Source organism: Crassostrea angulata, chromosome 6, assembly GCF_025612915.1.
Source record: "Crassostrea angulata isolate pt1a10 chromosome 6, ASM2561291v2, whole genome shotgun sequence".
NCBI classification, from domain to species: domain Eukaryota; kingdom Metazoa; phylum Mollusca; class Bivalvia; order Ostreida; family Ostreidae; genus Magallana; species Magallana angulata.
In genome coordinates this window covers 42,027,600-42,042,487 of record NC_069116.1, presented here as the reverse complement: position 1 = coordinate 42,042,487, position 14,888 = coordinate 42,027,600, and the positions used below count along the sequence as shown (strand labels likewise).

Below are 14,888 nucleotides of genomic sequence, written 5' to 3'. Positions count from 1 at the left end.
TATGCGGTGCGTATTTGGAAATTTTTGTTTAGAAAAGGTGGAACTTTTTTTATCACAGATTTTCCGTTTAACATAGGCTAAAAGGCATTAGTTGCATCAACATTTGTAACGGATCTAATACATATTTTAAATATACACACGTCTAAATAGAGAGTTTTTAATTTTTTGAAGAAATGTCTTATGAAACATAAGAATATAATTATGGAATTACCTAATGGAAATCTTCACATTGTGGAGATAGGAAAAAATAGAAAAAATGGAAGATAGGTGGCGTTTGCCCTTAAAACGAAAATTTAGCTGATATTTTTCATATTAGAACCTGGTTTTTTAAAATCTTAATTATGGAGAGAATAATTTTCAAAGACCATTTTGAAAAGCATCAATATTGATTTATATGCGGTGCGTATTTGGAAATTTTTGTTTAGAAAAAGTGGAACTTTTTTATCACAGATTTTCCGTTTAACATAAGCAAAAAGGCATTAGTTGCATCAGAATTTGTAACGGATCTAATAGATATTTTAAATATACACACGTCTAAATAGAGAGTTTTTTATTTTTAGAAGAAGTGTCCGGGGTAAAACTCAGCTTAGATTATATTTTCTCTTTCCTTTTTTGTTCATTTTGAAAATGTCGGACAGCGAACTGCCTGTATATTTACTCTTATCAGAGTATGATTTAAGCGCAGATGAAGGTAAGATGTGTTAAAGCCTATTTTAATTCTAATTAAAAACTGATCATTATATTTTGACATTTACGATTGCAACATACAAATTGCAGATTTCTGAAATCGAAAATTTACATATGTGGGAAAAAATAGCGTCTCCTTTAAATATGGTCACAAGTCGGGCAATGCATATTTATCTCCTCACGATACAGATTTTTAAAAAAAATGTTTTATACATTGAGCGAAGCCTTTACTGGGCACTGTTATTTTTAGCTGGTTTAACTTTCGTGATCGTGATCCAAAAATGAAACTCAACACAAAATCAATCAACAGAAAAACTTCTTTCAACAAATTGAAAACTGATTGCATTTACATTTCTCCCCTCGTATTATAATCATGAAAAGACGCCGCTTGTTCTTTTTAGAATATCTTGCACATCTTAATTGTCTAGATCTATTCTATGAAATGGTCACTTTGTTTTGAATAAGGATTTTAAAACAAATCATTAAAGTAACCATTTGCTGAGAGGTGGGTTCACATTTAAAGAAGTAATGGTGCACATATCTTGATAAAATATACATTGAATAAATGTATGACAATATTTTTAAGAACAACATTAATAAAAGTATTATTATGTATTAAGATAAGGTTAGCATTACTGTTCACGGGCATTCCTTTTTTGCAGATCCCGTGGAAAGTGATGTATCAAGGGATTACAAAAATGTTAACATATCAGTTAAAGAAGGCGCTTTAGAAAAGGAAGAGGTTCGTGCATTCAAAAGTCATTTCTTATTGTTAAATAGTTATTGAATAGTTATACATCATGGTTTGAAATTTCAAACCAAAAGAATATAATTCAGTAACTTTGATTACGTAATTGTTAATTAAGGTTGACGTCATTGTTAACAGTACATCAGAGGAGTTAGAGCTATGGCATGGAAGAGGGGCTCGAGCCTTATTGAAAGCCGCGGGGGCGGGGCTACAGACTGAGTGTAACCAAAAGTACCCCACGGGGATTCAAAAGGGAGATGTTGCAGTAACTGGACCGGGAAATCTTAGATGTAAAACCGTCTGCCACGGGTGTCTTAAGAAATATGGATCAAATGGTGCAGAAAAGGTTTGTTTTAGGCTTTTGTTAACAAATTGATGCTCCTCCCCGAAAAAAGTTAACTATTAGCTGAATAGCTTGCAAGGGAAGTTGTTTATGGTATTGCTGAAACTTTAAGTAAATCAACTGTGACAGATGAAGATATTTGATTGATAAATTAAATATCCATTACTATTACAGATACATATGGAGTTCATATCCAAATGTCTAAAAGAGCTAGACAATCAAAAGCTCTCTTCAATAGCTTTCCCTGGTCTTACTACCGGCTTTCACAAGTTTCCAAAGAATGTTGCGTCTAAAAACGCATGTCGTGCAATTGCACAATACATTGACGCCAACCCCAACACCAGCCTGAAGGAAGTTCGTTTTGTTATACATCCCCAAGACAAAGAGACGTTTAAGGTAATTACAGCTAAGCATTAAATCAGTAATAAGTGGCCATCCACATGTCTTCAGCTTATTGTCCTTTCTAAAGGTGGAATAACACACCTGGTAAAAGTCGCTCAAATTAACAGTAAATTATTTGATAATGGAAGATGTAATGATGAATAAAGTGTCAAATAAGCGCAAAATTGCAGTTTGGAGGGAAAAAAATGAATATCTTAAAAAAAAATTCAATTCAGTAAGTAACAACAAATGCCCCTCTGGGATGTATGCATCACAAGCCTGACATTATATCCACATATCTATATCAGTTGCCGTTGATAAAATCCTAGTATCAAAATATCGTTTCGATCAAAGATCAGCTGTTTTTTCGAAGTTGTGTTATTCCACCTTAATAACAACAAAAAAACTTTAAATTTCATATTACATGTTTCTCGCATTTGATTATGCATACAATTTTCTAATTTTGCAAAAATTAAAACCATATACACGTGTTCAGACAATAGATGTTCAAAACATTTATCTGTACAGACGGATACATGTATTTCTCAATGCCATAAAATAACTATAAAGGACGTAGAAATATCGACTTAAAAAAATGTTTTTAAAATCAGTCAATTTCTTTTCCATAAAAACGATTTTTCTGTTCACTTGTTTCTTTTATAGGCTTTCTATAATGTTGTTAAAGCATGGGATTTAAGTCCTAATGTTGCTTCAAAGAACGTGTGCCGTGCACTTGCCCATTACATAGACACAAACTCAAGCAACAGCCTAAAGGAAGTGCGTTTTGTTATACATCCCGAAGACAACGATACTTTTTGGGTAAAAAAGGCAATGATTTGGTAGTTAGACTTGAGATACAAGCTAATGACTTCTGTAATGTTAAACATATGTCCAAAAACATTAACACTTTATTATTTCATGTGAATATCGCTGTGATTATTTTTTTTCAGACAGTTGACTTTCAAAATATTTCTGTTTAGAAGCATGCAAGCGTGTTTCCTAATTAATGTTCTGATAAATATTTATTATCAATAAGACGTATTAGCCATAACGTCTGGACCCTATGAGAAGGCTAACATAGGCTTTGCCTGCTGCCTAATCCATTTATGTATATATATTTGCATAATAAAATATGTTCAAATCAATTCAAAAGTCTAGACCCTAGTATCCTACACATGTACCAAAAACCTTTTTGGTTGCTTTATGCTCTTCCTTTTTAGGCATTTGGTGATGCTATTGAAGCTTGGGATTTAAGCCCTAATCCCGGTAAATATTTTGCACATCAATTCCATGTACAAATTATATGTATTCCTTCACCAAGCTCTTCCGCTAATACTTTCATCATTAAGAAAAGGAGACCACAAAGTAATTTGTAAAATATTTCAGATTAATGTATAAAGTCGATGCTGTTCTTTTTATTTTAATTTCAGACATCGAAAGAAAAGTTGTGTGTAGATTCCTGATAAATCAAATAACCGTCCTTATCAAAGTCGATAAGATTGAAGAAGAAGAGGTTGGTTTCAAAACGTGACAGTTTACTAAAACTTGTTTTGACAGGAGATAGGCATTTACACACTAGGCAAATCTGTAGAGCTTAGTATGCCTATTACATAGTTTGCATTTGTAATAATGTCTTTTTTCATTTTAAATTTGTATTTCGGTATTCGGTATTCCATAGATTAATACAAAACAGTTTACAAACTATATTTTTCCAGTAACAAAAACATGATAAAATTGAAAATTAAAATCTCTGAACATAACATTAAATACCATTTTTCTCTTTTTAAAGATCGAGATGATTGTCAATAGTGTAAACAAGACCTTAGATTTGGAAAAAGGGTCTCTATCCAAAGCCCTATTAGCGGCTGCTGGTTCAGAGGTGGCAGACGAATGTCGACGGGATCATCCGTCAGGTGTAACTGAAGGAAATGTCGTCGTCACTTCCGCCGGACAACTAAAGTGCAAGACAATTTGTCATGCATGCCTCCCTCCCTACAATCAGAGTGACAACGATGTCTCAAAATTGGTGATAACAAATATTTTCGAGATACACAAAAAATAACCCAGATGAGTATTACTTTTGTGCAGGGAGCACAAGTTAAAAGTTAAAATTCGATTTCGATATCAACTTCCTAAAACATTTTCAGCAGTGCATATTTCAAAAATGATTTTAAAATATAATTTACCTCTCACTTTGAAATCACAATTGTTACCAGATTTAACATGTCGTATATCAATGTGTACTGAAAGTAAAACACTTGCAAACTTTCAAACATCTTTTTGTTCTTTGGTAGGATATACAAAGTATTGTAATTAAATGTCTGGAAAAAGCCAATGAAAACCAATATAATTGTGTAGCCTTTCCGGCTCTTGGGACCCTCTACAAAAACTATCCGGCGCAAATTACAGCTGAGGGAATGCTGAAAGGAGTCAACCAGTTTTCGAAATCACACACCCAGTCGTCCTTAAAAAGAGTTATCATTGTAATATATGGTGACCAACATGCAGGAATATCAAAGGTAGGCCATATAAATACAGATATATTGCTTTTTTAAAATAAAGGTCGATGTTCTAACAAGTTTACTTCGTTAAGCAAATGCCAGAATAGCTGCAGGTTTTCGACAAGCATTGCGACCAAAATATTTAATGTTCTACTATTTGATACGTTTGTAGGCGTTTGTTGATGAGTCTGCCTCATACCGAGGGGCGTGTTCTGGACCCGAGAGGGGAACCCAGGAGTTCTGTCGCCAACTGTACCACAGAGAACTCCATCCTCCTGAATACTGGACCGAGTTTACCTCGGATAAATCTGTTAAGGTATTAAAGTTTCTGTGGTACATTAATATTCGTGGAGATCAAACCTCGAGGATTTATTTAAATTAAAGATTCGTCTTCGTAGGTTTGTGGGAGACTAAAAATTATTCCGCGTTTTTTTACCCTTTTAATTCGATGAACATTTGATTTTGTGGAAAGGCTAGACGTTACCCACAATAATATTGGGTTTACAACTTAGGTAGCTGGTGATAAAACAGTTTTTGCATCAATATTGCACCGATATTCATAATATTCTTTTTGAAAAATAGAATTCTTATCATTTCATGTAATTTGCCCAAAATGTACGTAAATGTATACACTTTTATGCATCAATAAATATGTCGACTTTCAGTTTTGGAAGACCGAATGCGACGAGGGTTATCATAAATTGGTTGATGTGGATTCCTCCACACACAAAGCTGTGGAAAAACTTGTCCAATCCACATGGCAGTCTCAAAAAGTAGGTCAAGGCCGCGATGCAAAAGGCTTGTCAGAATTAAAGTACTCTAGCCTTAAAGTTTTGAAAGTACAAAGACTGGAAAATATTGACGTCTATGAAAACTACTCCCATTTTCGAGCACGACTTTTCCACAAAGCTGGTGACATCGGCATATTTGAACAATTGTCTTCTATTTCGCAAAGTACAGGAGACATTGCAACAACCAAGAGTCTGAAAGAGGACTCTATTCTTAAAAAAGAATTGTATCCTGAAACTAGAGACGAGCTCGTTGCAAGCAACGATTAGGTTTTCCGTCGTAGCTGCGTCATACTTGTGACGTATTACAAAAAAATGATAGCTGACCATAGTACAATATTAGATGTGTAAACACTGAGAAACAAAGTATTATATTTCTGTGACTGCGTAGATTTTACGGTGATAAAGTATTCGTCTGGATCTGCATCGGTCGTATGCATTACGAACCGGGTGAGGGAATGTTGGCGTAAAGTGTAAAAGGTATAAGGTTGTGGCGCGCTGTGGGCCGTAAGCTAAAACGAAGAGTAGGTTTGCCGTATTCCCGAAGGTCCACCAGTATACAGTTCCAGAGAAATAAACAAGCAATTGATGCAGGATTCCACATTATTGGACGAGACTCAACGATGGCAACATTACAACAATTTAACAGACAGACATGTTACAAATAAGTCGGATATGGCCAGTAGTGGCCTCCGGACTCAAGACTCTGGGAGAGTCGGACGTGGCCGGGGCTGGCCGCCGTATTCCAGACTGCGCATTGACAATTGTACAAATCTTAACAATGAGTATTAATTGACAGGTAATGATATAAGTAAGCTGAGTGAAAGCTTCACAGATATAAAACAATTAAATAAACTCAATGAGTCTTTGATGTCCAAGAAATGAAAATCTGATAATTGCACAATGTTGTTTTAAGAGATTAACAGTCCTTGAGACATGACACTCTGTCTTTTTGAAATCACATATAAAGTCTGAAAAGTGTCAATCACTAAATAAAGAAGAAATAAACTGTGAGAAAAAAATTACGAAACAGATGTTGAATTTTACAAGTAAGGTAAGAAAAAAATTATAATTGAACAGTGCATTTTGCACGATGATACTACATGTTTATAAGCAAATACCGATCTTAACACGTTGTCTCTAGTTTAATTCGCCGCATTTTATTCACAGAGTGGGACTGTGGTTATGCCCGGTACGAAGGTAAAAAGACCATTGGCAAACGTTTTACACGCATTTTTATCGAACACAAGCGCCAATGAAGCTCTTAGTATATATGCGGAGATCCTGGAAATTTTACAGGGGGTTTTGAAGAATAATTTTGTATTTCGAGGAGGGGGAACATGCGCGGATCCGAAAATTTTTCCGGGATGGGGGTTGAAAAGTCAGACGGTTATTTGAGTTTGCCAAGGCATGTGCGAGGCATATTTGGTAAGTTTATAATGTACACGTAATTGAAAGAAATTTCGCTGGGGGGGGGGGGGTGTCTGGAACCCTTCCCCTTCTAGATCCGCGCACGGAGAAGATCGATGCCGGAAATTTTACTGTAATTTTAACCATTTTTATTTAATTATTAAATTAAAACTTAAAACTTAAGATACGAACCATTTAGTCTCGGTGAGTACTGCGTCCGCGTACGAAACTAATGGCAATTTTCAAGAAATTCGGATGGACGATCTGTGTCCTAGGTCGTCCATCCGATTCTTTTTCTGACTAAAATCTACAGACCTGCAGTTAGAGATTGTCAACTCTTATTGATTATGTCAATTTGTTTGTCTCAAAGAATCATTTTTTAAATCAATAAAGTTTTAACTTAAAAAAAAGAAAGAAATCGGGCACAATTTTCAATGTTAGCATTTTACAATTTTATGGTCTAATACAATTTCAAGAAACAACTCTCCATTGCTTTATCCGAAATATTGCATGAAAAAAAATTTACATCGCATTTTTTAAATTACAAAAGGATATTCAAAATGAACTTGGATTAACCGCTAACAAACAGGCATACAGAGAGACTGAGAACCAATTTCTTCTCCTTTTTTTACATCAAAAGAAATTCAAAAATAAATCAAACTAGTGGGTATTGTTTTTTAACAAAAAACACATGTCTCCCCTTTATTATGTATTTGTAACAAAATGGAAGAACCTGAAATGGACCATCAGTTTTAAGAGATAGGAGGGAAATTTTAAAACAAAACATCTTGCTACATGTACTGATAGATGGTATATTGAGCTGACCCGCCTCTTTCTTGCTCTTCATGGCCAGAGACTTGAGGATATGTGATATATGTCATATGTGATATATGTACGTGTCATATGTGATGTAAAATAAAATTAATTTTTATTTCTATTTAGTATACATACTGTCAGCATTTTAGATTGGATCAATGTGATAATGTAACAGATACACACCATACACATTAAACAGAGCAAAGTTTATATGCAACTGTAATCCAGTGATCGCCTGAAAGTACTGTTGATGAATCTGTTGGAGTTGTGTTGACAATGGCAATCCGAAGATTAGAGTCTTTCCTTGTTTTTCTACCAGAAAGGGAACGACGTAATCCCAGAATGAAGAAATTAATGGGCATGGGTCCATCAATCCATGTAAAAGGCACAGAACTTGATTCAGCATTGTGGAGATGGGCCAATATTTCGATAATCTGAGTATCCATTAGAAAAGTTGGTTCATGGCCTGGTATACCAATTATAGAATTATACTGATGAATAATGCATTTGTCCAGCGTAGGTTGAATTTCAACTTCTAACCAGTTGTTGGTATTATGAAATATCCAGGCAGTGTTTGCTGCCACATAGCCACATGAGACACTGTATTGTTGGGTACCAAGTGTGGGAACAACATTGAAGCCAACAGTTTGTAGCCACTGTACAAGATGAAGTGTGTTGTTGTTCCCACACCACATATCCACTACTCTCGCTGTTAAACCAAGATGTTGGTATAATGTTGTCATAAAAGGTGTATAGGGTAAGGGAAACTGTGGCGTGAAAGAATCGGCTTCAAATCCAACAATTGTTTTCCTTTTGTCTGGTATCTGTTGTTTATCAGTAATAAGCTTTTTGTTTTGAAGGTTTTTATACCTTTTAACAATTGGCTGGACTTTGGTGTTTGCTTTTACACTTGTTTTTTTCTTTTCTGCTTTTACACTTGTTTTTTTCTTTTCTGCTTTTACATGCTGAACTTCACATATGTTAATGGAAATATAAATTGGCAGATGAAACGAAAAATAGGACGATAATACTCCACTTTTGAAAGATGGTATATTGCATATAAAAATGTTGTCGAGAGTTGAGCCGGCAATGGTTGTTGGGGAATGGATTACCTGCTGGAATTCAAGTGATAGAAATGATCGACCTATTTCACCAGTGCTGTTGTTAAAGTCACCAAGCACAACAATCTTAGGAATGTTGTTAGTTTTGCAAATATCAAGCAAACACTGTGGTACATGTAAAAACGATGCAAGAGAGGCATTGCAGTGCCTGTACACAGTAGCAACCATCGTGCTAATTTTGGGAAAGAAAATGCAGATCATTTCATAGTCATCCTTAGCATCAGTTTTTACAATATGGAAGGTGGTACCAATTTTTATATAAACAGCAGCTCCAGCCCCTCTGTCCTGGACACTATTTACAGATTCTAGATTGAATCCATCAACATCATAACATGTCTGATTTGAGTCTTCTCCAAGCCATGTTTCTGTTGCACAAAAAACATTAGGCGAGTAGAATTCTAGCATTTTCTTTACATCTGGGAAATGTTTTCTAAGTGACTGTACATTGTGATGTAGAAGTAAGAAATTATTTTCTCTTTCATTGGGCTGTAGGACAGAGTCTGTGAGTGACAAAACCTCCATCTGATCCAAAGATTGTTTTACACTAGAATCAGCATAAATCACAGAAGGGTCATAGTCAAGTAAATGCAGTCCCTCAAGATGTGTGACCCTACTGAGTGCAACGTATGCCATTCCACCCTTGAAAACTCTTTTGAGCGACACTACTACTTCCTTGAATGTTTGTCCCTGTACTTTATGAATAGTACAAGCCCAAGAGAGTGTAAATGGGAACTGGAATCTTGTTATATATCCAGTTTTATACTGCACTTTCTGGGACAAGATTCTAAATGGTACACATTTGTCATCGCACGGTTGTGTAGTATTACGAATTCTGTAATTATTACCAATGTGCTCATCGTCAAACTGTAATACAATGTATTCTGGAAATCCGTATGGCATACTTCCATTAACAATATCTATTACTGTTCCAAGTGTTCCATTTACTAGGCCATCGGTTGTGTCTATGTTCACTGTCAACATAACTCTAGCACCCATTGCCAGTTTCAGTTCAGATTGTAAGCAGGTATCTAAGTTCTCAAAGGGTGTCTGTCTTTGAAACACTTTACCACTTGATGAATGTAATATGTCAACTGCTGTCATGCTGATTATTGGTTTTCCAAGTTGATGTAGTTTGGAAAGGTTATGATGACGAACTTGTTCATTAGTAGAGAAGATATGAATTGCATCACTTGGACAATTTGAAGTTTCCAAACGACTTCTCAAGAGATTTTCCACATCTTGATTCATGGGATCATCACGATCCTTTGTTCGAATTATGTTTAAAGCTTCTGCAAAAAGTAAATCCTCTTTCTGTCTCATTATCTTTTGTAATTTGTGCACTTTAAACAAAGTCCACAGATCTTGTGGAAGAGCTCCTGCGTCAACGCAAAGAAGACTTTTGCCAAACACGGGTGGTATCTGGTAGAAATCTCCAACACATAGAACAGATATGCCTCCAAATGGTTTTGAATTCTGCTGCAGGGATTTGATTTGGTTTAGTCTTCCTGATATATATGACAAAACCGTTTTGCTGACCATTGATATTTCATCAATAATAAGTAGCTGAATGTTTGAAAGTCTGGCTCGTAGAGTATTTAAATCATTTTCACCTAGAGGTTGATACTGTGTTTTCATGTTCTTCTTCAATGCAAAGGCTGAATGAATAGTCTGACCATTGATGTTCAAAGCTGCTTTTCCAGTGTAAGCAACTTTAAGAATAATGGCATCATCTGGTGTTTCACGTATTTTGTGAAATAATTTGTTTGCCATGTGGTAAATGCAGTGAATGAGCAAAGACTTTCCAGCTCCCGCTCCCCCTGTCAGAAATATGTGAAAATTGTCATGAGAGTTTGAGTGTAACACCTGCAAGCACCACTCTTTTATAAAATTGAGCAGTTCCATTTGTTCTTTATTCAGCAATCTGTACATCTGCAAAAGCTTTTCATCAGTTATGGTATTGGGATTTGGCTCCGTGTACACATTCTGTGAGTATGAATTCTTGTTTGTCTGTGGTGTAGATTTCATTTCAGGAATGTCTACTGCTGAAAGAAATTCTTCATCATTGAGCAATTCCTTTTCTTCTTCATTTTCCATTCTTTCCTGTTCTGAGTTAGGTGCCACTTGAGCCCATGCTTCTTCCAGTGGAGGCATGTCTTTCATTAGGGACCAAGTCTCATCAAGCTGATCAGTTAGTTTTTGGAATTGTTTCATATTTTCATTAACAATATTACAAACTAACGTCAATCCTAATTTTCCTGTTTCATAGTACTGTTGGAAGGAGTTATACTCAGATGGAAGAAATCTATTTTCTCTGTGAGGACAATATAATCTCAACAAATTAAAATAATATTTCTCAGGATCTTTGGATTGTGAAAACTTTGGATATCTAATGACTGCATCCTTTTTGGTCCTTCTTGTAATTGTACCCATGTTGTGAAGCAGCCGTATTTTTTTCCCAGTCTCTGTCTTTGATTCCTCTTCTAAATCTGCCTCTTCTGTATGGGTGGAGTTTGCTATCACTCTATACCTTGATACAAAAGTTGCTAAACACATATTGGCAAATTCATTTGTCAATGGCCTTGCTAGATATCTATCCAAGATGCTTGTCATCCATATGTTGTCATCACCACGAGATGCATTGGATTTAATCACATGCATAGGAAGTGTTATTCTGGTATTTTCTGTATCAGTTGGAATCCATACAACGTCTCGAGAACAATGTTTAAGCTTTAGACCACAAACTCTGTAGACTGCTTCCATAACACTTATCTCCCGATGGGTGAGATATACATTTCCAAGCTTTCTGAGCTCCTGTATTGCCTCTTCATTATTCTGTCTTGCCTCTCTTTGGGCAGCTTTAATGAGCTCTCCCAATTCTTTTTCTGCCTTGGTAATATAGGACATTATGTACATAATACAGCTATACGGGTCTAGTATAAACTGTATATCCATGTTACCATTCCATGCATGTAGAAGAGCAGGATTATAAGGATTCACCCAACAGTCTTTGGCTTCTCTTCTGTGAACCACTGTAGGTCTTTGTGACAATACATTTAGTGCCTCTTGTAGGATCTCTTGGGTAATGTTACCATGGCTCAAAATGTCTGCTGTGCACAAGTCCGACTCAGCGGTAAGTAGATCCCAAAAATTTTTCAGAATGTCTTTAGCAGTGTTTTTTGACATTTTGTTTAAATTATTTGATTGTTTTGGTTCTATGTCTTCATCTTTGGGTGGACTGGCAATAAATGTTTGCAAGGAGCATGGGCGAGGGAAATTAAAACGACAATCTTTTCCTCCTTTTTTGCATGTTTTTGTGTGTGCTTTACTGTGTAGTTGCACTGAGGAAACTATATCAAATAGTTCCTTATTTTCTTCTTCATTTGGTATTTGACAAGAAATGTACTTGTCAATAAAAGCTGTGACTTCACTATCAGGGGATTTCTGCCATTCAGGGGCATTTTCAATCCAAACTAGTCCATGATAATGTGGCCAACCTCTTGCTTGAAACTCAATTCTTCCAAAAATGTCGGTTACCTTACCAATAGGATTGGATGGACTCATAATGACTTGATTAATAAAATCATGAAGTCTTTTATCAAACATCCGTGTAGCAGTTACAATGTTGCTATTCAATATGTTGTAGTACTGCTGCCAATCAGGGTCTTTAGGAACTTCAATGCCTTGCTGGAGACAAATTGCTTCCATAATTTCTGTCCATCTTCTTTCTGCTGCAGAAAAAGTTATGAAAAACGTAGGTATGCCAAGCTGTTTAAGCATGGCAAAAAGATCTCGCATGGTTTTTTCCCAGTATGCTGGGGAACCGCGAACTGCCTGCAAAAAGCGGTAACATTCATCTTTTTTAAGCATCTTTTTCATTTTGGAAGAATCCAAGAAGGTAGATGAGGTCAAATGGCTCAAATCAACTGACTTTCGCATTGCAATAGAAACAGAAGAAAAGATTTCCTCAAGTTCTGCTGTATACTGTGCAAAAAATATATATTCTGGATCACTAGCAAATCTATGGTCACTTGAAAACAATCTACTGTTGAAATACCGTTTCATTGAAATTTTTGTATTGCGTTTGTCTGTGTATGTTTTTTTTCCATTTGGGAAATGAATTGGAAATGCCTGTCCTTCAGAATGGATGACTTTTGTAGGTGTGTTTCCTTCTGCCGGGGCAATACAAAATATGGAGTTTGGATTTTGATCAGCATAATACTGTGTTAAGTCTGATGGTTGAAGAGATGTATCAAGTGGTGGTGCAAAGTCATGAGATTCTTCTGTTGACTCTTCTTCCTCTGTGTCAGGATCTGTTGAAAACAAAAAGGCATTATTTAACTGTTTACTTCTGATGCACCAACAAAGTGCCCCAAGACTTCTGTTAAAACATGGATTTCCAAACAACAGTTCAATAGTTTTTACCATCACATTCAGCATTGATGTTGCTTTCATTGTGGTCATTATTTCCAGGTTCAGATTCCCTCTCCTTATCAGCACCTGTTTTGTAAATAATTTACTTAAGTTTTATCATTGTAATATTTTTTCATATGTGTTCATTCAGTTTATGTTAACAATGTAAAGACATTCTTTAAAACACTTAAAACTTACCACTGCTATCTACAGCTGAGTAGTTTTCACTATCATCTAGATATTCTCCACTTTTAAATATATCATCTTTAATTTCTATATCTGAAAAAAAGAACGTTTGAACCATTTTTCATCATAAAGGAAAAAAGGAATTTCTTCGTACTCCATAAGTTGCTAAAAATGACTAACCTGCAAAGTGTGGGTTTGTTTTCTTTAGAAAATCAAGTGCTTTGAAGATTTTATTTGGACGTACTTCCTGGTAGAGATGATGGCCTTTAAAACACAACTTGCGCTTCAGTTTTACCTTGATGAACGATTCATCAGAAATGTTTCTAGGCAAAGTTGTCGTAACTTTCGTAATATCTGAGCGAACTGAAATTACTGGTCCATGAATTCCTTTTTGTGTATGTTTTGGCAAATTGACTATTTTCATAAATGGAATTACTGGAGATACCAGGTGTCTCTCCAGTTTATTAAGTTCACTTAATTCGGCTCTAACAGTACTTAAATCCATATTGTTAGCTAAGGCCTGTGCTGGAATTTTGCCATTTTTCATGGTCTTGTCACATAAAACACAAATATGTTCCATAGTGGTTGCTGAAAGACTGTTCAGTAAAGTAGATATTTGTGTTTTTTTGTATTTCTTCTTGACAAATTTATGAACCTGCGAACGAAACATAATCCGTCCACATACAACACATGGATAAATCGGATATTCTTTGCATAAGGTTCTAAATTTCTGAAGTGCTCCATCACCATTAGTTAGTGATTTAGCTTTCTTTGTGTGATAGTTTTGTAAACTTTGTTCTCTCTTCCTTTTTCTTGTTTCTGGTATCTGATATTTTTGTTTTTCATCTTCTCTTTGTTTTTGTGCCTTTTCCCGAATCTTGTAGTTTTCCCTGGTTCTCTGTTTCTTTTTCTCAGCATTTTCTGGAATACTGTAATTTTCCTTCATACTCTGTTTCATTTTTTCTGCATTCTCTGGAATACTGTAATTTTTCCTGATTCTCTGTTTCTTTTTCTCAGCATTTTCTGGAATACTGTATTTTTCTTTCATACTCTGTTTCTTTTTTTCTGCAATCTTTGGAATACTGTAATTTTTCCTGATTCTCTGTTTCTTTTTCTCAGCATTCTCTGGAATACTGTATTTTTCCTTCATACTCTGTTTCTTTTTCTCAGCATTCTCTGGAATACTGTAATTTTCCTTCATACTCTGTTTCTTTTTCTGAGCATTCTCTGGAATACTGTATTTTTCTTTCATACTCTGTTTCTTTTTTTCTGCATTCTCTGGAATACAATATTGTTCTCTCATGAACTGCTTTTTTCTGTTGGCCTTCTCATCATCTTGATACCTATTTCTTTCATACTGTTTTTTCTTTTCTTTATTTTGTTGGTACCAAATTTTCATTTGTTGCTTTCTTGTAAGTCTTTGTTTCTCAAACTGCTGTTGTTGTGAAAGATAGTTACACAACCAGTCTGGTTTTTCTGCCTAAAGATAAAATTTTA

General features: G+C 35.3%; 2 protein-coding genes across 2 annotated transcripts; one reads left to right on the top strand and one right to left on the bottom strand.

Annotated features, from left to right (window-relative positions):
- The first annotated feature begins 3,952 nt into the window (after positions 1 to 3,952).
- Positions 3,953 to 7,838, top strand: LOC128187521 (uncharacterized). Its single transcript, XM_052857943.1, has 5 exons — positions 3,953 to 4,185; positions 4,454 to 4,678; positions 4,833 to 4,976; positions 5,326 to 5,703; positions 7,824 to 7,838. The coding sequence occupies exons 1-5, from the start codon at positions 3,955 to 3,957 to the stop codon at positions 7,836 to 7,838; spliced, it is 993 nt and encodes a 330-aa protein (XP_052713903.1). The 5' UTR covers positions 3,953 to 3,954.
- Positions 7,839 to 7,865: 27 nt separating this feature from the next.
- On the bottom strand, positions 7,866 to 14,654 carry LOC128187520 (uncharacterized). Its single transcript, XM_052857942.1, has 4 exons — positions 13,572 to 14,654; positions 13,404 to 13,484; positions 13,218 to 13,292; positions 7,866 to 13,105 (listed from the first exon to the last, which is right to left on the bottom strand). The coding sequence occupies exons 1-4, from the start codon at positions 14,641 to 14,643 to the stop codon at positions 7,866 to 7,868; spliced, it is 6,468 nt and encodes a 2,155-aa protein (XP_052713902.1). The 5' UTR covers positions 14,644 to 14,654.
- Positions 14,655 to 14,888: the final 234 nt, after the last annotated feature.